The 24059-nt window shown below is 41.8% G+C and overlaps 2 protein-coding genes across 3 annotated transcripts in view; one reads left to right on the top strand and one right to left on the bottom strand.

The window, feature by feature from the left end:
* The window catches only part of tafa3a (TAFA chemokine like family member 3a), a 59122-nt gene extending 46685 nt beyond the window's left edge, over positions 1-12437 (bottom strand). Inside the window, exon 1 of one of the 2 annotated variants that reach the window (XM_077726767.1) lies at positions 11948-12437. The gene's annotated coding sequence lies outside the window, so the exon portion shown is untranslated. The remainder of the gene's footprint in view (positions 1-11947) is intronic. The other variant, XM_077726766.1, reaches the window with a different exon arrangement.
* ppm1j (protein phosphatase, Mg2+/Mn2+ dependent, 1J) overlaps positions 1-23535 on the top strand; it is a 148079-nt gene extending 124544 nt beyond the window's left edge. The window contains exons 9-21 of the mRNA XM_077726762.1: positions 5628-5757; positions 14281-14502; positions 15218-15769; positions 16031-16558; positions 18726-18840; positions 19535-19867; positions 19940-20052; positions 20414-20498; positions 20628-20746; positions 20891-20954; positions 21430-21537; positions 21972-22123; positions 22556-23535. Of these exons, the coding sequence (XP_077582888.1) occupies positions 15762-15769; positions 16031-16558; positions 18726-18840; positions 19535-19867; positions 19940-20052; positions 20414-20498; positions 20628-20746; positions 20891-20954; positions 21430-21537; positions 21972-22123; positions 22556-22703 (1773 nt within the window). The 5' untranslated portion in view covers positions 5628-5757; positions 14281-14502; positions 15218-15761 and the 3' untranslated portion in view covers positions 22704-23535. The remainder of the gene's footprint in view (positions 1-5627; positions 5758-14280; positions 14503-15217; positions 15770-16030; positions 16559-18725; positions 18841-19534; positions 19868-19939; positions 20053-20413; positions 20499-20627; positions 20747-20890; positions 20955-21429; positions 21538-21971; positions 22124-22555) is intronic.
* Positions 23536-24059: the final 524 nt, after the last annotated feature.

The raw sequence follows: 24059 nt of genomic DNA, 5'->3' as shown, positions 1-24059 counted from the left end.
AAATCATCTTACAAAACATGTTTTCTATTAAACCCTAAATCTCAGAACTGGATTATATTTAAAAAATATATACATTTACAAAGGAAGGCCCAGTTGGTGTAGTGGTCTCATCAACTGACTTGGGTGCAGTAAGCACGGGATCAATTCCAACTCAGTGGCGGTCTTCCTGTGTGTTATTGAGACACTTAAAAGTTCATTTGAAATCTCCAATTCATGAAAACAGTTGGATTTACCTTTACTCTATTAAGCACCTTGAACTCTGCAATGTTTCAATCCAATGTTTTTCCCCCAATGGAAATCACTCTTACGAGTATACCGTACACCAATGAATAATACCTAAAGTTAATCTTTTGGAGACTTCATTTGTCAATAGTGAGACAGATATCCAACCTCGATCGCGGTTCTTTCTTCCCGGAATGATGAATATCTCCTGCTCTCTTCCACTTGACAGCTTCCATCACCAATCACAGTTCATTATCACTGAGCCAGAACCCTTTTATTTCTGCCCGACGTGTTCTACTCCTCCCCTTTGCCTCAAACCTGACCGCTGACATCCTGTCACAATTGCGGAACAGGGTCTTCGGGGGGTTGGACGGCCTCGGAAAAATGTGCCGCTTCACGTAACTGAGGCTTCATTCCCACTACTGCCCAGAGGCTCTCTGGTTTTGGCAACATATGCCATATTATAATCCAAAAGTGCCCTCTGACAAATCATGAAAGCGGCAAAAGGAGCCGATTCTGTCAAGTTCTTTTCTGTTCCCGTCACTCCCTCAGAGAATGTAGACTTCACGTGCTTGTCAGCTTCTCGCCAACATCAAGACGCGGCCAGGCGTTTATCGACGGATTGCCGACAGCGTCGGGGAGCGAGACCTACGGAGTTGGGAGAGTCGGTTATGGCGGAGATGGGGGGGATCGATGAGGAGCTTAAACTAATACTTTTTTTGCCGATTTACAAAATCAAGTTTTCCTTTTTAATCAGCATTAACATTTAGCTTCTACTTTTGAGAAAGCGCTAACATTGGTAAAAAAAAATTGCGACCCTGTTGCTGGAATTTTGCATTTGAACAGAATCAAGCAATTTCTGATTTTTTTTCTTTATTTATAAGTAAGTTTCCCTTTTTATCTGCATTAAAACGTGACTAAATGGCTAGCTTCTACTTAAGAGAAAGAAAAGCTAATGTTAGTACAGATTTACAACCTCATTACTATGTCTGGTATTATTATTTACTATTGTGAATGTTAAATATGAAACGAGTCCTACAATTTTAGAACGATCCGTGGCATTTTCATCAATATAAATACTATATAACGCAAGAAAAAAAGACCTCCCCTCAAATAAATTGGACATGTATAGGACTCCATGGCCTGACCTTTCTCGGACACGTTTTCCCTCACAAATGATCAGCCCCAGTCGCGTAATGATAAAACCAGGGAAGTGGTAAAAAGTGATTGATCTCAGCATCCTAACAGGATCTCATATGACCTACCAGATCCATACTTTTAGCCGGCTTGATTCTTCGTTTTCGCCTTGGCTCGCTTTGCTGCCACTTTGTCAGCGAGTGTTGGACACAAAATAATTGCTTCTATATTTCCTCCATTGATTTCTGGCACACAGGGCTGGCTGTTCTATCCTCCTTACTTGCACATCCACGCCAGAGCCACCGTTAACACGTTTACAACTCGCGTTTTTGTTTACACCACCACTCGTTATTAAGATAATGTCACCATGGCTCTTGAATTAAGCATGGCCTTGCAATGTCCAAGCCACAGATGCCCTCGAAAAACAAGGGCCGAGTGATTAAAAGACGAAATAAAAAGCGCATTCTCGTCTTGCGAGATAGTGGCTGCCGGTATGCGAGTGACGGCGTGTTCGAATTCCCTATCGCAGTCATTGTTTTCATAAGGGTCGTAAGTCAAAATCATTGAGAGACTGCCAATGAGTTTCCTGCAGGTCCATTTTGAAGAAGAAAATCACACAGCGACCCTCCGTCATCTTTTCCCTGTAATGAAACTCCCTTGGTGTGATTTTCCGTGCTTAATTACTTCGCTTTCCATCCTACTTTACCCTTTCCACTTGGTGAGTCGCCGCTTTAATGAAGCACCCAGAGCTCTCCTGCAGCATGCTGCCATCATTTTCACTTACTCTTCTAGTCTGCTCTTCCTGGGATGACCATTCAGCAGAAAGGAGACTACAAGTGGGAAGAATTATCGATCACCTAATGCGTCACAATAATCCCATCTCCAATGTAATATCGAGTCCCCTTTAGGCAGCCAAGAGTGTTGAAGACCACACATCTCTCTTAAAAGAAATACAACTCCACGGCACAGACATGATGGAGGTTTGGGGGTCGAAACCAAGACCAAAACTGAAAAGAGCATGAATCTGAGAGTCTTTTCATTCATTTGGGAGTAGCGAACCAGACCAAACCTGACTAAAGACCCAAACAAAAACAGGACCAGGATCGACAACACACCAAGACTGAAATAAGAGAAAATCTGAGACAGGATTGAGATTTTCAAGGCCAAGACACAGAGCTGTGATTGGGAAAAAAAACACAAAGACTAATTCTTGAGACCGAAACAAGACCGAGACTCGGAAAAGACCGGAGACTTGCGAATCTTCAAATCAACAAATTGAACAACATCAAGACCTGATCTGACCTGACAATAACCAAGACCAACACAATACCGACAAAAGAACTGTTGGAATCAAGACCAGGACCAAGACCTAGAAGGACACATTTCCATCAAATTCGCCCCATGTCTTTGACTTGCTTGGCATTTTACAAATAGCTAGCAAAACCCGGTGATTTTCCATGAAATATACTGTGAAATATCCAACTTTTGTTCCCCTAAATCTGCTTCAAAAATACATCATCCCCTCAGTGTGAGACAGTATGCAATTAGTGAGCGCAAAAGGCATCCGTGCAGGCGCACCCGCCAGCGGCAGGACGCCCGGGGCAGGGCCGCTGACATGAATTATTGAATATTTGTAAATGAATTAACGCCTAGGGGAGGAGGTTTCACCTGTGAACAGAAGAGGGATTATATCTGTGGGCACAGTGCAGGAAGGCTTGGAGGGAGGAAAGAAGTCCACCTGCATCCAAATGCTTCTCAAATGACCGAAACAGGAAATGAGGCACGTTAGGATCGACTTATGGGGCCACATACTCAAACGCTGACAGCCTCACAACATCGTGATTTGGCTCATAAATCTTTCATTGGCAACCGTTTTCAGAATAGCAGATTTGGAGTATTCTGACTGGAACTTAAAGTATTATGTTTTATGTCTGTAAACATGAACAACACTACATGAAAACTGGGTCTTTTATCGGTAAAAGCATAGTTTGTGTCTGCTTTATTCTGTGGATTGGTTATCCAAAGTAGACATTTGCTTGTTTGCCGCCATTGACGAATTGTGCCTGCTTTATTCTGTGGATTAGTTGTTCAAAGTAGACGTTTGCTTGTAGACCGCCGTTTGACAAATGTTGGTTTAACTTTTGAAAGCCCTTTTACTATTATTTTTGGCTTTACTATTATATTTGCACGCATATTAGCCGCCTCTGTATTTAAGCCGCAGCCTTAAAATTGCCTTACAATCGTAGAATTTTACAATGTCCCCCGTATAAGACACCCCCTGGTTCACAATGTTCACCTCCATACTCATGGTTTTAATAGGGAGTACAAATGTGTTACTTTGAAGGGAAAATATTAAAAAATCCCTACATGTGGTATTTCTGAGATTCTGTAAGAATTGAAAGGATTGTCTGCTCTATTGCACACTCCGAAAGGGTATTGCCTGCACGATATTTATCGAGGAAATGATATAAAACTTTCTATAGACCAGTATCCAGTAGTAGCGATTGTTCCATCCGGAAATTAGAAAGTACACAACAGATAAAAATAAGCATGGCGGCCTTGAACATTTTATGAGAGTAGGATGCAAAACAGAGCGAAAATCAGGTGACACAAGACACCCCCCCCCTCCCCCCCGCCGGGTGGCCTCCCTTCTTTATTTCCTTGCACCCCCATCCAAAGCCCAGGAGAAATTAATCCCGCCGCACGCTGCTGCCGGTGAAATTGTTGGCGAGGGACCTTGTGAGTTTGCGTCTGTGTTAGGAAGCAAGACGGAGTGCGAAGACAGCCCGAGAGAACAACAAGGTCAGGAGAAGTAAATTGTTTTTCCGCGGCGAGGTGTTTAATTCGGCTTTATATAGGAAAAGTGGAAGATTGGCATGCTGCAGCTGAAAATGAAGCACAGTGTGTGTCAACTCAATCAAGTATAGGACTCTCAAATTGCTTCAAAACAAGATCAATATCTCACAATATCTTTACTCAATTGTGCCGATGGGAGTTGCTTCTTTGTGGATATGGAGGATAAACATGGGAATGTTAAGAATGCTTAAAGAGAAGGGGGGGAGGACTATTATGGAAGACGAAGAAGAAGAAAATGGTTAAAGGAGGAGAAAGAAGAAAATGGTGAAGCAGATAAATTGAGATGACAAGGTAGATGAGGAAGACCATTCACAAGAAGAAAAAATAGGAATATATGATGACAACGGAGATGACGTTGGTTGAGGAACTGATAAAGAAAGCAATAAGCAGAAGATAAAGGGGTAGTATTGTCTTAATTTGACAAAGATGGATAAGATGACACCAAGACAAAGAATTTGAAGCTCAGCAAATACAGTAATTCCTCAAAGATTGCGGTTAATGTGGACCAGACATAATCGAAAAATCACAAAGTAGGGTCACCCTTATTATCTTATCTCATTTCCTGAACCGCTTTATCCTCATTAGGGTCATGGTGGCACTGGAGCCTATCCCAGCTGACTTCAGGCCAGAGGCTGGAGGAAACCCTGAATTGGTGGCCAGTCAATCGCAGGGCACAATGAGACAAACAACCATTTATCCTCACACTCACACCTAGGGGCAATTTAGAGTGTCCAATCAGCCCAGTGTCTTGGGAATGTGGGAAGAAACTGGAGTACCCGGAGAAAACCCAAAGAGGCCCGGGGAGAACATGCAAACTCCACACAGGTGGATCGACCTGAATTTGAAAACAAGTCTGTCTTCGTATTTATTTATTCTCTTTTATTTCTGATTTTGGGGAAATTGTGGTGCAGTCTTGCGTGCAACAGTAAAGACTACGACTCAAACAACCAGGAAGAACGTGACTAACCCTAATGAAGACAAAGATGTTGACAAGTTAGACGACCTCGAACTCGGAGACAATGAAGACGAAGCAGAAAAAGTCAACGGCTAGGCCTGCCTGATCAATCCTTTTTCCATTACTTGTAATGGGCCAAAAGCTAAACACAACAATGTTTCTACATTTCCTGCCCTTATTGATTCTTTAATAAAAGTACTGATCTTGTCTTGTGGTTTACACTATTAATGTGATTCATCAGGCGGGACTAGGGGGGAAAAAAAGAAGAAAAAGAAGAAGAAAAGAAACAACACCAAAGAGTGAAATGTTGCGTCGGCACTAAAAGATCACGTCCGTTGTGTAGGAGGAAGAAGATGAGGCGGGTTCTAAAAGATGAAAGTGAGCGGCGTCAGTTCGCTAGACGTCAAGACTCAAAAGCTGACTTTGTCGACATGTGTGTCTTTTTTCTTTTGTGCAGAAAGATGGAACACGTTGGGATAGCAGCAAGCTCGTCTGGTTGACAGTTCTGAGTTCAAGTCCAAGCCCAGTTAAAAGGAATTGGACGTCAAGTACCATCAATGGAACTGGACAATGAGCATTTACACTTGGTATGTATGTCAATAGCAGGCAATGCGTCAAAGTTACAGAAATGGGGGTTTAACAGTAAATATCTTTCATAAGTTAATTTACTTTATTTTTTTGTTGGTTTAATTTGAATGTTTAAAGACAGAGAAACCATTCAAATATTCTGAATTGGATTATATTTACCAATAATTCTCTATCATTAGCAACCATTGACGGGGCAAGGTGTCCAATTCATTTTGCCATTGGTTCCCATTCTAAATTAGAAATTACAATTAGATGTATATCATTGTCAATGTCAGGTAATGAGTGCAAAGGGTGTGAGAGTAATAAGTTTAATCCATATATTTTTTACTTACATTACATTCAAATTTGAAAATGTGATTTAGGCAGTGAAAGGGTTCATGTAACATTAACAGTTTTTGGGGATAACTATGGCCTAAAAAACACACAGCAGAACAAGTTGTCGGTGGTCAGAGTGGAGAAAACAATAGACATAAATGTGTCACTTGAGTATAAGTCGCAGGTCCAGCCAAACAATGAAAAAGGGGCGTCTTATAGTCGGGAAAATACGGTAGGCGTCTAATGGCAGCCAAATATGAATCTGGGTTATCCAATGTACAATAGCATCAAAAAAAGATGACTTTGACAGCCCTGCTTTGGCCGGTCCACTTTTTTAAAGCCAGTGCCGCAGTCGCTCTCTCTCCCAACACGATTTTTTTTTGTCTCCACCCTCGCTAGCTGACATGCACAGGGCAAATTAGGATGAATAAATAAGAGATGGAGTTGTGCCTTCCTCTCCGAGTCTAATCTCAGAGGTAGGGGGTAGAAACAGCTTGCCACATTGTGAGTGAACGAGCGGGACACTGCTGGCTTTCAGGAAACCAATTTGTTTGTTTATTGTCTTCATGTTTTTTGTGGGCGGTTACACTCCAGTGCAGCCGGGACCATCGTGGACACGCTCGCCTTAAATGGCATCTATAAAACACTTCCTCCACCCTCCCCTTTCCTCGCCGAGAGAAAGTGCCACAGTGCCGCTTTTGTTCGCTACGGTGGGCCGTCCAATTTCCCCTTAAAACCACCGTCGGATTCGCCCTGGCGGCTGGAAACGGCGCGCCGAGAGGTGGAACAAAGTGCTTTCTAAACACATTAGGCCCGCTTCCACGCGGACGCTCTTGCCGTGCTTGGAAATCGGGCCTAATCATGGAGATAGATAGGCCCACTTTTTATTGCTGGCAACCGCTGTGTGAGTGACGGCTACAGTCTTAGGAAGGATGATGATATTCACATGCTCGCGCTGCTGCTGTGCTCGCTTCCGCAAATGGGAAAAGGAATTGGGAAGTCATTTTGGTGTCAATTCAAAGGGAGTTGTATTTGGAGGGAGAAAAAAAAACATGATTGGCAAAAGGGTGGCTTGTACAAAATAAAAATAGACTTGAGATAAAAGATAGCCAAAAATAACACACATTTAAGATAGCAGTTACAGAGCTCACAACTTATGTGGAATTTCCAGAGTTTACCGCAGAGAAGTAACAAGTAATCCCCAAAAATTGTCACCGACATTTTTTTAAGCAACTATCTCCCAAAAAGTGCCAAATTTAGAATTTAAATGCCCCGAAATTCACTATTTTTCCGCATTTTACTTGCACATTTGATTCAACTGCACATTAAACCGGATGAATTCGGTAACACGCTTGCAATGTGAGTCATCCGAGCATAACAATAACAATTGAATTTAAAATGTTACATTTTACGAGAATCACATTCACTCTTGATGAATACATAAAACTCCTGAAATGAGGTTGACAGAGTTTGACAGCTCTGAAATTGTACAAAATAATCATAAGAGATGAAAAAATGTAAAAATATGCAATAGCAAAAATAACCCGTGTTATAATGTTGTAGAAAGAAAGTTGTTGTACAAAAGAAATGTTTAGTTGAAGCTAACATGACAGTTCTAGATGCAGATTTGATGCAAAAGAAAATTGTATTGATAGAAAAAACAAATGCTTGGCACAAATAATTTATACTAAATTTAAATAACATATATCTTTTTGACAACTATTGCATTTGGCCCAAATTTAATTCCAAAGGAGAATATTGTGCTGATATCAATGAAATGAACAAGACTAATTATGTGTACGTTGTATTCATACCTGCCCCTTTTGTTTCAAACTTAACCCAAAAACTTACGTGCATTATCAGCACATCGGCTAATGTGAGTTGCGCTTCGTTGTTGAGCAAAAAAAAATGCCTACATCAAAATTACCCATGCATTATGCAAAGAAAATTGTCGATAAGTTGACGACCTATAGCACTACAATGGAGTTAAAGGCTTATTATGGTGTTTCACCCTGTAACTGTGTCCAATGGCTGAACGTTATTGGCACACGTTAGGTAGTCCAATGTTGTCCAATCCTTGGACTCTTATGAAAATTGTAATGTGAAAAGCAACCCGCAAAAGAAAGTGAACTGTTGACTTTCCTGGTGTGAATACGCCCTTAGACTCACACACTCGCACACAAATACACCTATGTGTGGCACTATTGATCTGACAGCGCAAGCCTCTAGCCCATGAAGAACACAAATACAGCCCGCGGTGGCTCCTTAAAAACTCCAGACGAGCCTCTTCATCCTCACCGTTCACCTCTTTCTCCCCCTTCTGGAAATGGCCTGGTGCTTCATGCATTTCAAGCAACCCGCCTGCCAACAGCGCCTGTTTGTAGCGCCAAGGTTGCTTTAGAAAAAAAAAAAAAGTGAAAATTGCCATACCCTGGCTTGCAATCTTTTTCTTCTGAATGCTTCATATTTTTCACAGACTTTTACGATACCTGATATGCTAACCTTGCTGACAGCATTGGTCCGAGTACCGTAATTTCTGGACTATAAATCATTCTTTTTTTCCTAGTTTGGCTGGGCCTGCAACTTTTATGTCCTTTTTTTCCTCAAAAACTGTTAATATGTTACATTTACAGGTGCTTTTTTCACGGTTGTTCCCTATTTTATCAGCACTTTAATGCATCATGTTGTACTATAACTTGTACTTGCATGGGTTTTCTCCAGGTACTGCGGTTTCTACCAAATAGCCCAAAAATTCCGATTTTTTTTCTCTTCTTTTCTTCTTGCATTCTTTGGCTGACTCGATTTATACTTGCACTTTTTTTCATAGTTTGACCAGACCTGGGACTCAAACTCAAGTCCGACATACTTTTTCTTCTCTTTGACCACCATTAGCCTGTTTTTTAGCCCATAGTTATCCCCAAAAACTAAATGTTACATTAACAGGAGCCTATCTATCCTGCTTTTCTCCATTTAACTATTTTTACAATTAAAAAATGCCCGCGGTAAGATACAATTTATACTCCAGTGCGACTTATATAAACTTTTTCCTTCTTCATTGCGCATTATTTGACTGGTCTGACTCATAGTCCAAAAAATACCATACTTTTTCCCCTTTTCATTGTGTATTTTTTAGCAAGTGCGACTTTTAGTGGGAATAATACAATACACGGGATTCAGACCCAACCGATACTATCACCAAACTGGACTTTGGATGTCACTCACAATCCGTCACTGAGTTTCCATCTCCGCTAATCTCTGGGTGGCCTTTGCGCCGCTTGTCAGCGTCGGCGGCCAATAACGCAGCACAATAAAAGCCTCCAGGACAACAGCGGTCCGCAGGCAGCTTCAAGGGCTACTGATGGCAATCTATAAAACAATATAATGGCTCTCCTGTCAGCCAAAGGGTGGGGCGAGGAGGGGAGGGGGGGTAAAGGGAAGATCTACGCCCCCTCGGTCTCTCCGAGGAGACTTCAATTAATCACTGCTGAATTGCATCGGCCCGCAATAGGCGTGTAAGGTTATTACCATGCTCTCTCCGCAGGATGAAATGCGATGATGGTGCTAATTGAGGCGAGGGGGGGGGGGGGGGGGGGACAGCTGACCGCACAACAGTTGTCAAAATGGATGAAGGGCAGTTGCAAGCACAAGGTGAACACGCGAATGGGAGATGGGATGTTGAAAATCACGTCAGTGTCCTTGTCACACACACCGTTGACAAGGCTTGGAAAAGCGTCTGGTCGAGATTCCCCAATATGTATCGCTTAACTGGGGAGGGGGGGTCCCAAAAGTGGGTTGGATATGGAGAGATTGTGTTAGGAAGTTGTTGTTCACCTGGCTTGAAACATCTGGTTCAAGCAGGTCATAACTGTTGGAAACTATTGGATATTGATTACAGGTTAATGGTCAAAGTCGGTAAAGGGCCGATCGATAGATGTCTTTGAATGGTTGTCCTGATCAATTCGCGTGTGTTTGGGCCACTGGGGAAGAGTAAAGATTGATTTTTGACATCTGATCTCCCCGGGAAATGGCAAGTCCTGACAATCATGAATCTGTTCAACGATGTGTTCGTTCTAATGTCAGTGGGCGACACTGAGTTTTTTTCCATGCCATGTTTGTGCCGATTAGAAGGGTAAACAATGGTCATCGTCACCAATTATCCTGTGGTGTGGCATGTGTTAACGGTGACTTTTTGGAAACCGATCAGTCCTGAACACGCTTAAATGCTATGCTACCAGATGCGTGAAAGGTTACACATATTGATAATCGGGACAGTTCAATGTCAGTTCCCTGTCACAGTCATCAAAACCCTGACAAAAGGCATCTGAATGATGATCTAGACCGATTTTCTTCCAAACCAGTCAGTGCCAAAAATCAAAAACGGTTTAATGTTGACGATCGCATATTTGTTTGTGTTCTCATCACTGGATATTGATGTGAAACAGCGTGAAGAATGCACACCTAAAAATAATCCCCCATCAAATCTACGAGCTACAGCACCCGATTCCCCTTTAATCTCAACACCCGTTTACTATTTCTTTACCTATTTCCAATGACAAATATCCAAAATGGTTATGTTACACACACTTACTGACACAATACCTGACAACATCCCTCTTAAATGCATAAAAACGTACATATTTATATATCTTGTATATCTTTTGTGTTTCAATATATTTTCAATGGAATAACATGTTAATCAGGTAGTACGGTGGAGCAAGTGGTTAGCGTGTCGGCCTCACAGCTATGGAGTCCTGGGTTCAAATCCTGGTCATGTCCATCTGTGTGGAGTTAACATGTTCTCCTGTGTGGGTTTTCTTCGGGTACTTCTGTTTCCTCCCAAATTCCAAAAACATGCATGGTAGGCTGATTGGACACTCTAAATTGCCCTTAAGTATGAGTGTGAGCGTGAATGGTTGTTTGTCTCTTTGTGCCCTGTGATTGGCTGGCCGCTTATTGAGGGTGTCCCCCGCCTCTGGCCCGGAGTCAGCTGGGATAGGTTCCAGCACCCCCCGTGAACCTAAGTGAGGATGAAGGGGTTCGGAAAATGAGATGAGATAAGATAATATGATTTCAATTGTAGGTGTGTTTAAAGTTTTGAAGGAACGTATATTCACCACTTCCAGTCAAAATTGATTGGACGTCGAATGCTGTCGATGACTTAAATGAGTAGTTAAAAATGTTCATAAATGATTTAATGCTTTTTTTGTTTTGTTTTTAAATGCGCAGTCTCTTCATGGCACTTTTCACATATAGCGAGTAGGTGGGTGGAACACTCACGACAAATGGGGGTTCACTCAAGCATTGCAATGTGTGATGTCACATTTAGTCCTTTAGGGGGATTCCAACGCCATCATTGCCATGAGCATTCGTTGAAAAGATAGCTCAAGCACCCCATGCCCGCCCACACCCACTCACACACTTTTACAGTAGGTGGGGAGGAGAATCCATGAAGAACTTAAGCCCATATGGATGTCATCTTGTTGATCATCTCCTGGTTGACCAAAGCATCACATTTATAGCCTTTGGATGTTGAGGAACATAGCTTTAAATTGGAAAGGTGGGGAGGGGGTTTGCCATTTCTTTTCCTACTCTAGTCGTTTGATCCAAAGAGCACGTAGCAACTTGTGCTTTGAATATACTCAACATGGCTGAAGTATAGGCAAAATAGATGAGCATTTCCCCCAAAGATGTCAAAATGCTGTATATTGTAAAACCTGATGGAGTTTCTCTTGATTGTTGGATTCATTATTAGTACTCATTAGCTGTATTTTATACAATTAGGTTCATTTTTTTGCATTTTGATGACAGATTCCTCCCAAAACAGCCCAAGCAGGAACTTTATAGTTCACAATAAAAGAGTAAAAGGCGCCCTACCTGTCGTCGTGATCTCAGTTAATCCCGAGATTTCATTTATTCTCCATTTTCAACCACAAAGCCCAGCCAGTCATCTTCTTCTCCTTGTTCTAGCAAAAGCAATTTCCCCTCTGCTCCACCAAACATCACACACATGTAAAAGATAGGCAAAATTTATGACGTTATGGATGATTTCAAGCAATCCACCGGTCCGTGCCAGAGGGATGGAGGAGTCAGAAGTGAATAAAAGTTGCAGCTCCTCAAGTTCTCATCTTCTGCTGCTCCCGAGCGTTTTGAGCACACGCCAAGCAGTCACGCATGCTTCCTACCAGGAGTCATTTTTTTTCCAAAAAAAGGAAGGAACAAGCCTCCATCTTGCTCACTGGTTGAGGTTGTATTTTCACTAGAGATGCTTCTTCCTCCGCTCGCTAGGATGATTTGCTTTGAGTCCGAGGATTTGGTGAGAGATGCCGAAGCTGTCGCTCTTTACCGCGGAGAAACAAAAAGCATCTGTGCTGGTGCTTCAGTGTCTCCTAGTGAAAATTTGCAGTACTCCAGTTTGGGAGGTTGGATGACCTCACTTTTGGGAGGGAGTTGAGGGGGGTTGTCGCACTCTAACAAATTAGAAAACGAGTGATGAAAAGAATATTCTAATAAATCATATTGACAGTGATAGTGAACGTCTAAACCATTTTCACTGGGAATTAAAGTATCCTCACTTTCGATAATGGAAATCACATTTATTTGCCGCTTCCAGTCAAAATGGCCAGTCAATGATCCTTTTTTTGCTGACTTTGGTTGCAAGGGATGGAAAATGTATTGATTGGCATCCCCACCATTGGGTCAGCATTGATGTGCTCATCATTTTTATAATTGGGAAATTATATGGAGTGAAGCCTTTTGGATGTTGTTTTTGTGCATTGACTGCCTTCTGAGCGGAAGCTGTGTGTGTGTGGTCATTGCTCTCGTCCAGCATTAGTGCCAGGAACTCTTCCCTTCACTAATTTTGTTATCATGGCAATTTTCTTTTCCGTTTCTCATGCAGTCGCTTCGCTCCGCGTGATCAGTCCAGCAAGTTCTCCGGGAACAATGAATCTTGTTCTATCTTATTCCCCTTTAACCACTAATTTACTGCCTGCTAAACATTGAATTTTGACTGCTATATCCGTCAATGGCAGCAACGGATACTGTAACTTGATTTTGTGTAAGCCATGTATTTTTTATGGCAAAAAAAGGTTGATTTTCATGTATGTGACACATGTTGAGATTAATATTTTGTGAGTTTTGAGAAGGAAGTTTGATTGATCCATAATTCATTGAATATTTTGTACCACATGACAAAGAGTGACAATTTCTGTTGTACTTCATCGTCATCTTGTTTTTCTATTTTATATCCTGTTGTAAAATAACACGTCGCCACATTTAATTACAAGAATAGGCGTTGTAGGATGTGTTAATAAGTTATACTATTGAATTAATGTATGTCTTTAATGAGATTCAGTTGCCATTAATATCTTGTAGCATTTGGTAATACTATATCCTATTGGAACATAAGATTTAATGTAGTTTTGTCAGGTATTATAACACATTGTAATGTCATTTACATGTGTTTATTTACACTTACCTCATAGGTGGCATATCATAATGTAACATATGTTAAAGTATTGATGCATATCTCTAATTCTGCAAAATCCCATAGCATTCATTTTGGATTCATATGTCTTAGCGCAGATCCAAACCAAACATCAGCCATTGTCAATATTTCACAGCAGCCAAACAAACAAAAAGCTACCTGATTAAGCTTAGCTTATTTGTGTATTTACATAGAATCAACTAGTTCCTAATTTGCAGCAACGTGGCACCCAACAAGGAATTCACAGCAGTCTTCCTCATATATCTGCACGGAGGAATTTGATCCTTTATTCAACCTTTCAATTGTCTACCAAGACATCGCTGTCGACGGGTCAGTTGGGAAAGCTGCTCTCTACTGGGTGTCAGTCCAATTAAAATTGATCATTAATCAATACCGTACTTTGAAGTATGGATTTGCTTTTTCAAACTCCCCATGAGAAGGTAATCATCCTAAATGGAAACACACAGGAAGGAATACACATATCCGTCCAGAGTGGATAGCCAACAATGTCAGGTTATTAGCATTGGCCCGGTCGAGCTGTGATTTTCCCATCTTATATAAGCCCAATGGGCTCGCCCCATGTTTTAAATCTCCACACCTCAATAACTGCATATGAATAGGGAAGCTGCTTTAAAAAAAATAAAAATCTATTCATATCTGTCATTATATGCTCGGCAAAGACATCATATTTCCCACCTTCTTCTCTGTCACTTGCCCACAGAGCGAAAAGATGACCTCATTAATCTTTGGAGCATTGTGCCGACCCGCCTCGTCATCCGCCTGACACCTTAGTTTGTGACACAGGCGCCGCTCATTAAATCATGTGACAGGATGAGGTCGGCCTTGAGGTGAGGAGTCTCAAGCTGCGTGGGTGAAGATAGCCGAACCCGCCGGTGCTGGCTTTTCTGTTCGGAGATCTCCGGCTTTGGATGTGGCAGCCAAGGTGAGTCATGAGTTAGCCGCGGTCACTTTGGTTTTGCCATGGAAAAGAGAGCTTTTTGTCTGTCATCTTCCTTTTATTTGAAAGTACTTATTCGCCTATAAAGGCTTTATTGACAACTTGTGGCATTCTGGTGAAATTTTATGGGAGATGTGGGCATGCTGTATTTAAAGGGGATGAGAGGAGACCTGTTGATTGGTGGTGTGTCCAAGTATTTGTTTGCGACATGCAGTTTCCAGTATACTACATCAAAATGAAGTATTTTTTATTTGTGTCCTTGGGATGTGAGTGTGCTGAATTAGCACATACTATATGATAGAATCAAGAGAATTGATTGGTAGAGTATTCATTTATTTGCCTTTAAATGCTTGTTGCTATCTTGTGGGATTTTGGTGCAAAAAACTGTTAAAGCGAGGTTGTTATTTTTTATGTTCTGCATGACACGTGGGGGTGCCTTCCTTATTAAAGGGAATGAGAGTAGTACAGTTGATTGGCGGTTTATGGAGTTTTTCAGTCGTCACACCCAATGCAGACAAACAATGATTCTCAACCTATCAGTTGCCAAGATTTATGACAGATATTGTTGTTTTATTTGTGTTTTTTTTAAAATTAGCAACAACAGCATGCCACAAAACATAAATAGTAATCATTGGATGTTTTTAGTGAGGAATACATGTTTACACTTTCAATCAGTGTCAATTTTCATTCATTTTTCCAGTGTTAGAATGTGTTTGAACATGGACTGCTCTGCTTAAAGCAAGAAGACACCACAGGGAGTCGTTCAAAACCTTCCCCTGAACCCCCAGCTTGCCTTCATTGTTGCCAAAGTGTGTCTGAAGACATGGGGGACGGCGGGCGAGCCACGGTAAGAGGGAAAATAGCAAGCATAATGGCCTCCGGAATGGAGCGGGCCATCAATAATGCAGAGGAAGCGGCGCTTAATGCCCCCCGTTAGTCCAACAGGTCGGCAGCCGCCGGGACAGTTATTCTTCCTCCGCCGCAGACGCTCGGCTAGAGGCCGCTACATCAAGGCTTTATGTCTTTTGCCGACCTCCGTCCCGCAAGAGTCGTTAATGGGTTTTCATCAAGGAGCGGCCATTTTGGATGAGAGCTGTAATCAAAAGCAAGTTCAAACAAAGGGAGCCATGTCGTTTCAGGTTGAGGTCGAGCCTGACAAAAGGGAAGCTGGAGAATATTAACGGCAATAGTCGTTCAATCCGTTTGACGTTGCCAAAAGTCCTGGTTCGACCGTTTTGACTACAATGGATATGTATCCTTTTTCAGAAATATGTATTAAGTATTTGGAAATGTACTTTAACTATATATACACAGCTGCATGTAAATCCTTCCCTCAATTGGCACACAATAGTGCAACTAAACTGTCAGTTTATCTGCCAGTGCATGTAATAATATTAAATTGTATTTCTAAGCAACATTAATAACACTCAGGGACATTATAAAAAAAGTAGTAAGAGTATGAGTCAAGTACATAAGGCCTTTTTTGTCAGTGTATGCATTTAATTCCAACTAGCAGTTCTTGGCGTCCATCTAGTGGACAATTTGCAGAACACCGCCTGGTTGTCACATGGGTGCTCCGACTCTCCGAGAAAGAAAAAAAAAACACAAAAGAGCCAGCTCGCTTCCTGAAATGCTCCTCGTCATCCATTGCGTCTTCTTCTGTTGGCCTCTCGAATCTTTTCATATCTCCCTCCTTTACGTTTGACCTTTTTTTATTTATTATTTTGGTGCAGCGCGAGTCGATGCCGAGGATGATAAGCAAAGTGAAAAGCGCCATGTCGTCTCTGGTGGGAGGGATGATGCCGAACGGCCATCATCACCACCACCATCACCACAGCCATCCCAACCATCACGGCGGCGGCGGAGGAGGCGGTTCACAGTCCGGGGGAGCCGACGGCCTGCCGCCGCGCTTCCCCTACGGTCGCCCGGACTTCCTGGAGCTCACTCCGGAGCTGCTGCAGTACTCGACCGAGCACGCCTCGCGCCCGGTTCTCACGCTCAAACGGGGCAGCAGGCTCCCTTGGCACACTGGATACGCCGAGTGAGTGCCGTCTTTATGGGGATTGTTGTTGTTGTTGGCATTTTCGGGCTGGTTGCATTTCAGTCGCACTTGCGCGTTTTAACCGGGAGCGGTGCCGCATAAATGGCAGGCGCGCATCATACGTTATGCTGCAGAGGCGCTACTTTCTTCGTCCACAGTTGTGTTGGTTCTATTCCTCAAATTAACCAAGGAGGGTTGTCGTGTAGGTTTTATTCTTTAGAATTGCCCCCCAAGTACTGATGTTATGTAGGTTCTTCTATAAGGTGATGCTGTGTGATGGTCTCCGTTTGTGTCGTCATTTCTAGTTCTGTTGTCAAGGCCTGTTCAGTGAAATATTTCAGTTGATGGGTAGGATTGCATTCTAAACCACAGTGCCTGATGCCGAAACCCACAATATTGAAAAAAATATATATTATGTATTATTATAGGGTGGCCCAGTGGAGCGAGTGGTTAGCACTTCGGCCCCGCAGTGGGAGACCTGGGTTCAAATCCAGGTCGGTCCACCTGTGTGGAGTTTGCATGTTCTCCTTGAATCTGTGTGGGTTTTCTCTGGGTACTCCGGTTTCCTCCCACATTCCAAATACATCCATCTCCAGCACCCCCCGTGACCTCGATGGCCAGCAGGGCTCAAGGAGATGGACAACCAATCATAGCTAGGGGAAATTTAGAATGTCTAACCAGCCTAATCCAGCTCTTATTGGGTCGTGGGAGGAAACCCGAGTACCTGGAAAAAAGCCACCCCTTTTGGCCACCGGTGCTGCCAAAATCACATAAAACCGAAAGATACTTACTGTTGCAATAACATTTGGACCTGATACTGTTCTTCAAAAACTATAGCTAAAACTTTTGACCTCATTTTTCATTTATAGTGACCAGAATTTAGTAAACTCATACAACTTTTATCCAGGAAGCATTATGCCTTTATACCAGTCTTACCATAATATGTTACAGAACGAGCAGAAAAACAAGAACTGACACAGGAAGTTGACACACAATGGAAATCACATCTACAAATTGAATATGGGACATCACACAAGCATTTTTATTTTCACTTAACACCTCAACTTCCTCTTATTTGACTTAAAAACGAGCATTCAGGTGGAGCTTTGTTTAGACTCTCATCCTCCTACGCCACTGATGAAACAATGAATTGAAAGTGTGCCAGTTTCACGTGACAAGCATGACTCACACATGGTTATGTTTCCACAATCTCTACATCTGTTGTATGACTGTTGAGTAGATGTACTCAACTCAAATATTGTTGTGCAGGTCAGAAAATAGTGTGTGGAATTGCTGGCTCTAACAGAAAAGAGTGTCTCTCAGTACTGGTTGTGTGCCAAAGTGCACAGCCTGATTTGGCCTTGCCAGCAAACTCTGTCCTGAGACTTTAAGTCTCCCTCTCCATTAGTCCTAATGTGCACCATCCTCCCAGTGCCAGTCTTTTGCTTTCAACTGATTAGAAAAGTTGGGGGAAAAAAGCCTTTTTTTCTGTTTTTGATAGGAAAATATGTATAATCCAGATTTGGTGGATTTGTCTATTTGGTCCTCTTCCATATCAGGCCTTCTTATGATTATATTCAACTATATTATTTGAAGTGAGTGGTCAGATGTTGTGTTAGAATTTCTTTTTGTTTTCAAACCTTTTCGGGGGTCTTTTAAAGGTCTCTTTTCCAGCTTGTCGCAATAAGTTCTACTCACATGAGTGAATCTTTCTAACCCAGTCTCTCTGTGGGAAGCCAATACATATTATACAAAACACGAGGCGGCACGTTGGGCAGGGTGAATATGCAAACTTCACATAGGAAGGTCCAAACCCACCTTTTCTTTTGGAATTTCATACTGTACTCATCTTTCAGTACCATTAGGTTACCTTTTTCGGCCCAAAATAAACTGCTCCGCCCCAGATGACATCTAGTTGGCATAAATGTAGCCCGACGACCAAAATGAGTTTAACACACTCGTATAAACGATGCTGCGAGACTAGCAAGCTGCGTTCCGCCCGACTCCATTATCCTCCGCAGGCACAAGCTCATAATTAATCTCTTTCCCGATTTCCCTGCGGGACGCATCAGCATCCTGCCCCACTTTTTCTGTACTCGCTGGATAAAATAGCAAACATTTTGGTTAATCCGTTCTCTGTTGCTAACTTGTGACTCTTATGCACCAGGGTGATCAATGCCGGCAAGAGCATGCTGAACGAAGACCAGGCCTCCTGCGAGAAGCTGTTTGTGAGGAAGCCCAGCGGGAAACAGCGCAACTCCACTCTGCAGGAGGACAACGGGGTGAGCCCGGGGCAAAACTGCAGTTACGGCATCCAATCAGGAGCCAGAGACAGGGGGGAGGTTGGCTGGCAAGCTATGCTCGCTCATCATTTATAGTGTACACTGTTGTCCTGATGGCAAAGTCGCTTAAGGACGATGGAACCAAAAAAATCCACATTTATATTGTCGCTTCCTACTTCTGCTAAGAGATAAAGTGTGATAACCAAAATAGAGCTTTTTCATAACTTTGTTAAGTAACACATATTGGCCGTGTTTCTCACTCTCTGCCACAGGTGGATCATTTTTGAATGCTTTTCTTCACTATAGCAAATATCTCCTGAAATTACTGTATTTTCTCTCATATAAGCCACATTTGTAACAAAAAAAATGTTGCTATACTATTTTTTTACCAGCAGATATTGGCAAATTAACATTAGTACTAGTTGTGGTTATTTTTAGTTTGTTGTATTACTGGATAAATTATCTACTTCTTTATTATATTGACACTAATAAGGCACTTTTGATTCATACAGTATCTCAGAAATACCACATACGATGATTTTTCTGAAGATTTTCTCTTCTAAGTAACATATTTGTACTCACTATTAAAACCATGTACATGGAAGTGAGAAGAAAGGAAAAACATTTTAATCCCATGTGTTTTTAATTCAAGGAATGAGGGAATTATTTTTTAAACCCGGTGCTTTTTTTACAGGACGGTACGGGGATGCCAATGTATTTCTGGGGCGTCTTTGATGGCCACGCCGGCTCGGGCGCCGCCATCGTGGCCTCCAAACTGCTCCCCCGGCTAATCCGAGACCGACTGGGGGAGATCTTCCACTTGCTGAATAACAACAGTGGTGCACCGCCGCCCATTTGCTTGGCCAAGAATGGCAGCCCGTACCAATCCGAGGTCAAGAAAGGCTCGGCGCAGGAGACCGAGGAGCCCGACGCCGTCAGCGATTCTGCCGTGCGTTATCACATGGAGAAGGTGGTCAGTCTGGAGAGTCTCGTCATGGGCGTCATTGAGACTGCGTTCAAACAGATGGTGAGGAAATTAATTGTAAATATAGGTGCTCTGTGATTTATTGTTCAATAATTTAACATTACTTCATTTCAGGATGATCTGATCGAAAAGGAGAAAGCGTCGTACGCCATCTCGGGTGGCTGTTGTGCCTTAGCTGCCATCCATCTGATGGGGAAACTATATGTGGCCAATGCTGGAGATAGCAGGTGAGCTTCAAGCTGTTCATTCCATCTTGAATATCTGATCCAACAGTAGACTGGGGATACACTGGATTGGTTGTCAGCCTTTTTTTTGCCTGATCGACTGCATTATTGAATGAGGGGATGTAGCTCAGTGGTAGAGCGCATGCTTCGCATGTTTGATGTCCAGGGTTGAATCCCTAGCATCTCCATTAATCTACCCTAATTCTGTAAATACATATGCAAATAACATACAAGTACGTCTATGTACATAAATGTTTATTATATATATGTGCATATAGATATACATGCGAATGTACTTATATGTACATTGAAGGAAAACAAAGAATAATGTATTTATTTTGCCTGTGCTTTTTTGTCATCACAGAGCTATAATAATCCGAAATAAGGAAATTGTTCCAATTTCCAACGAGTTTACACCAGAGTCAGAGAGACAACGACTTCAATATCTGGTGCGCTTTGTCTTGTCATGATGTACTGACATTACTTCATGTTTTTTGAAAATGATGTTGCTGGTCTATTTGATGGATTTTTTTTTAAAAAGTGTTTTTTTTTTCAATTTGCGCTTCATTGTTTTCCAGGGCTTCTTGAGGCCGGAGCTCCTCGGAAACGAGTTCACTCACATTGAGTTCCCGCGTAGGATCCAGCACAGCGAGCTGGGAAAGACGATGCTATACAGAGACCACACCATGAGTGGCTGGTAAAACCCCATGTCATTTCCTAGTGGTATACTAACTGACAACTTCCTTCAGTTCACTTATGAATGGAGATTCAATAAGTGTAATGCACAGTTAGTCTACTTTCCGTTGTTATTTATTTGTGGTAAATGTGGACTTTCTTGCAGGGCATACAAGACAATCATTGAAGACGATCTGAAATTCCCCCTCATATATGGAGAAGGTAAAAAGGTAAGATGCAGCTGTGAGATAATATTCTAATTGGGTTGGCAGTTAGTGCCCCTGTGTAAGTGGATTCGATGTCATTTTCTGACAGTTTGAGTTAAATAGCGTATTGTCCGAACTATAAATTGCACTTTTTTCATAATCTGGCTGGGCCCTACTGTCAGTGCCACTCTTATTTGTCTTATTTTTCATTCTGACTGCCATGTTCTTTTGGATTTTTAGGCTATAGTTCAAAACTTAAACTTAAACACAAAAAAGTTAACATATTACATTAACAGGTGTGTGTTCGTCTGTTGTTTACTATTACTTTAACGTATAATGTTCTTTGTTTCTTTTAAATAAAAAAAATGGCCACCAAAAAATGTAACTTGGACACCAGTGGGACTTTTAAATATATATATTTTTTCCTTCCATTGTACAATCATTGACTAATGTAACTTAAACACTGGTAACACTTCAATTGTGTATGTGTTTTACATAGGCACGAGTTATGGCGACTATTGGAGTGACTCGCGGTTTGGGGGATCATGACCTGAAGGTGTACAGCTCCAACATTTACATCAAGCCGTTCCTCTCGTGTGTCCCTGAGGTCAGCACAATGTCAAAATTATTCCTTTAAATTTACTTGTTGCTTTACATTTGTATTTTATTAGGTTTTACTAAAATGCATTATGTATGTTTTTTTTAATTGGAATTCTTCAAACTTCTCATGACATTATTTATATAGTGATACTTACTGTGGTTGAGGTTTACTATAAAATATACATTCATTTAAGTAATGGTTAGCCTCTTGAGAAATTAAGGTAGTTTAAGAGAGATTTTGTATTTTACGATGTACATTTTTGACAACATTCTTACCAACTGAGTTCATCAATCTCCATAGTATTTAATTTTTTTTTTAAAGAAACATCTTGTTTTAAGAATGGAAAACTGACATTTTGTCCTTATGCAAACATTTTGAAACCCCATTTGTTTGCATGCAAGTTATTTATGAAAAAATTAACAATGATCCTCTTTTAACAGGTCCAGATTTACGACTTTGATGACCACAAACACGGTCCAGATGACGTCCTCATCATGGGTTCGGATGGGCTTTGGGACGTAACCACAGATAACGATGTGGCGGATGCTGTCACTTCCTTCCTGGCGGGTTGCGACCCATCGGACCCCATGAGGTAATCATCATTGGTCTTTCAAAAAAAAAAAAAGGTTCTGCGATATATCGGACAACATTGGCGGGCTGGATTAAAAAGCCTAGCGGGCCGTATGTGGCCCGCGGGCCGTAGTGTGGGTTAGCACGTCAGCCTCACAGTTCTTGAGAGTTCGATCGTAACTGGGTCATGTGGGTTTTCTCCACGTTTTCCAGTTTCACATGCTGGTTAGGCTGGTTTAAACCTCTAAATGGCCCCTAAGTATGAGTGTGAGCATAAATGTACTTTTATGTCCATTTTAAGTAGTTTTTTTTCTGAAATGGTATACAAAAATCAAAATAATTGTCCTCAAGTGTACTATCGGGATTAATTTGGGTGGTATTGAATCGTGATACACATCTCCTGTTTCGTCTGGTTGTTTTCTAATGTTTGTTTTCCAATGTTTGTTTTCGCCAGGTACACTCTAGCAGCACAGGACCTGCTGATGCGTTCCCGAGGAGTTTTGAAAGAGCGCGGCTGGCGGCTCCCCAATGACAGGCTGGGCTCGGGCGACGACATCACCGTATTTGTCGTCCCACTGGCGGGATACGAGGCAGAGACATGAAATGACGAGTCTCCAGGTTTGAAAACAAAGGAGACCGAGCAGACCTCCCTTGCTAGAAGACTCGGGTTGGAGCAGCATTATCATCCACCTGTAGAATTTCACATCCCGAATCCTAACAGGAGATTTGTCCAGCGTTGTCTTCCTCCTCGGTTGCTCGTAGTACTTCCAGTTTACATTCAAGGCTGGGCAGCTAGTTGAAAAACCTCAGCATCCACTGTGCATCTTTACACCTCTCCCAAATGTGATTTTTGTTGATAAAACAGGGCCTGTCTGTAGCGTAAAGAATGTGGAAAACCAAAGAGATGCCTTTGTGGCACCAAGATGGAATGAAAACATCATGAAAAATCAAAGCATGGAGTGGAAGTGAATGGACTTTTTCCTGCGCCACATAATCATCAGTCTGTAATATCCTTCATTGATTGTGGAGGTAAAACAGCACTTGAGGTATGTTTGCACATATGATGTCTTTTTGTTAAAGAGCAAATAATGTACATGTTAAGCATGAAGGATCACAATTATATTGTTTTCAGAGAACATTAAGCTCTAGGTATTGTAAGATGTGATAACAGTCACACATATGCCTTACTCAAAGAGGACAACAGCGTTTGTATTATTACCTTATTTGACGTTAAAACTTTATGCGTACCGTATGCCTCTCTTATTTGTCGTTGTTGTTTAGATCCTACCTACATATATATTTTTAAAGAGTACAAAACCATTTTATTTTCATCTATCTAATCCATAAGTGCTTGTTTATAGGGGTGGTATACCGACAGAAATGTGAACGATGTCATGCACCTCTTTCAAAATAAATCACAATGTTCCCATTGGACTGGCAGGATTATGTTCTTTCTAGGGCACTCATTCAACTCAATGGTTGCCATTGACAACACTAGACATTCAATCCCTTTTGACTGGGAGATGGATTGGATATCTAGTGCGGTCATTGGTGCTGACAGGTGAGGATTTGTGTCCGGCCTTTCCAATTACATACTATGAAATTAAACTAACAAGCCAAATAAATCAACTTTAGAGGTCATGTAAACTGCTAATTAATTCCAAATGTTAATCTTTGTACATTATGTCGATGCCAAGTCGTCATGGGGTTTTTATTTTTATAACCAAAATATACACGGGCCCATACTTGAAGGGTAAAACGATGCTCTACCGCTAGGTGGCACCAAGCACAATTAACCTCTGAAACCACTTGTTGCCGTTCACACTAACAAAATCCGGATTTCACAGGAAATGTATTTGGGTGTAAAGTCATTGTGTTTACTCAAAATGTCGTGATTTTTGGGTCCACGGTGATAACCATGATTAAACATTGAGTGTTTCACGCCCACAATCAAAAGC

The sequence above is a fragment of the Stigmatopora nigra genome, chromosome 10 (assembly GCF_051989575.1).
Source record: "Stigmatopora nigra isolate UIUO_SnigA chromosome 10, RoL_Snig_1.1, whole genome shotgun sequence".
Taxonomy (NCBI): Eukaryota; Metazoa; Chordata; class Actinopteri; order Syngnathiformes; family Syngnathidae; genus Stigmatopora; species Stigmatopora nigra.
This window is presented reverse-complemented; position numbering and strand designations above follow the sequence as displayed.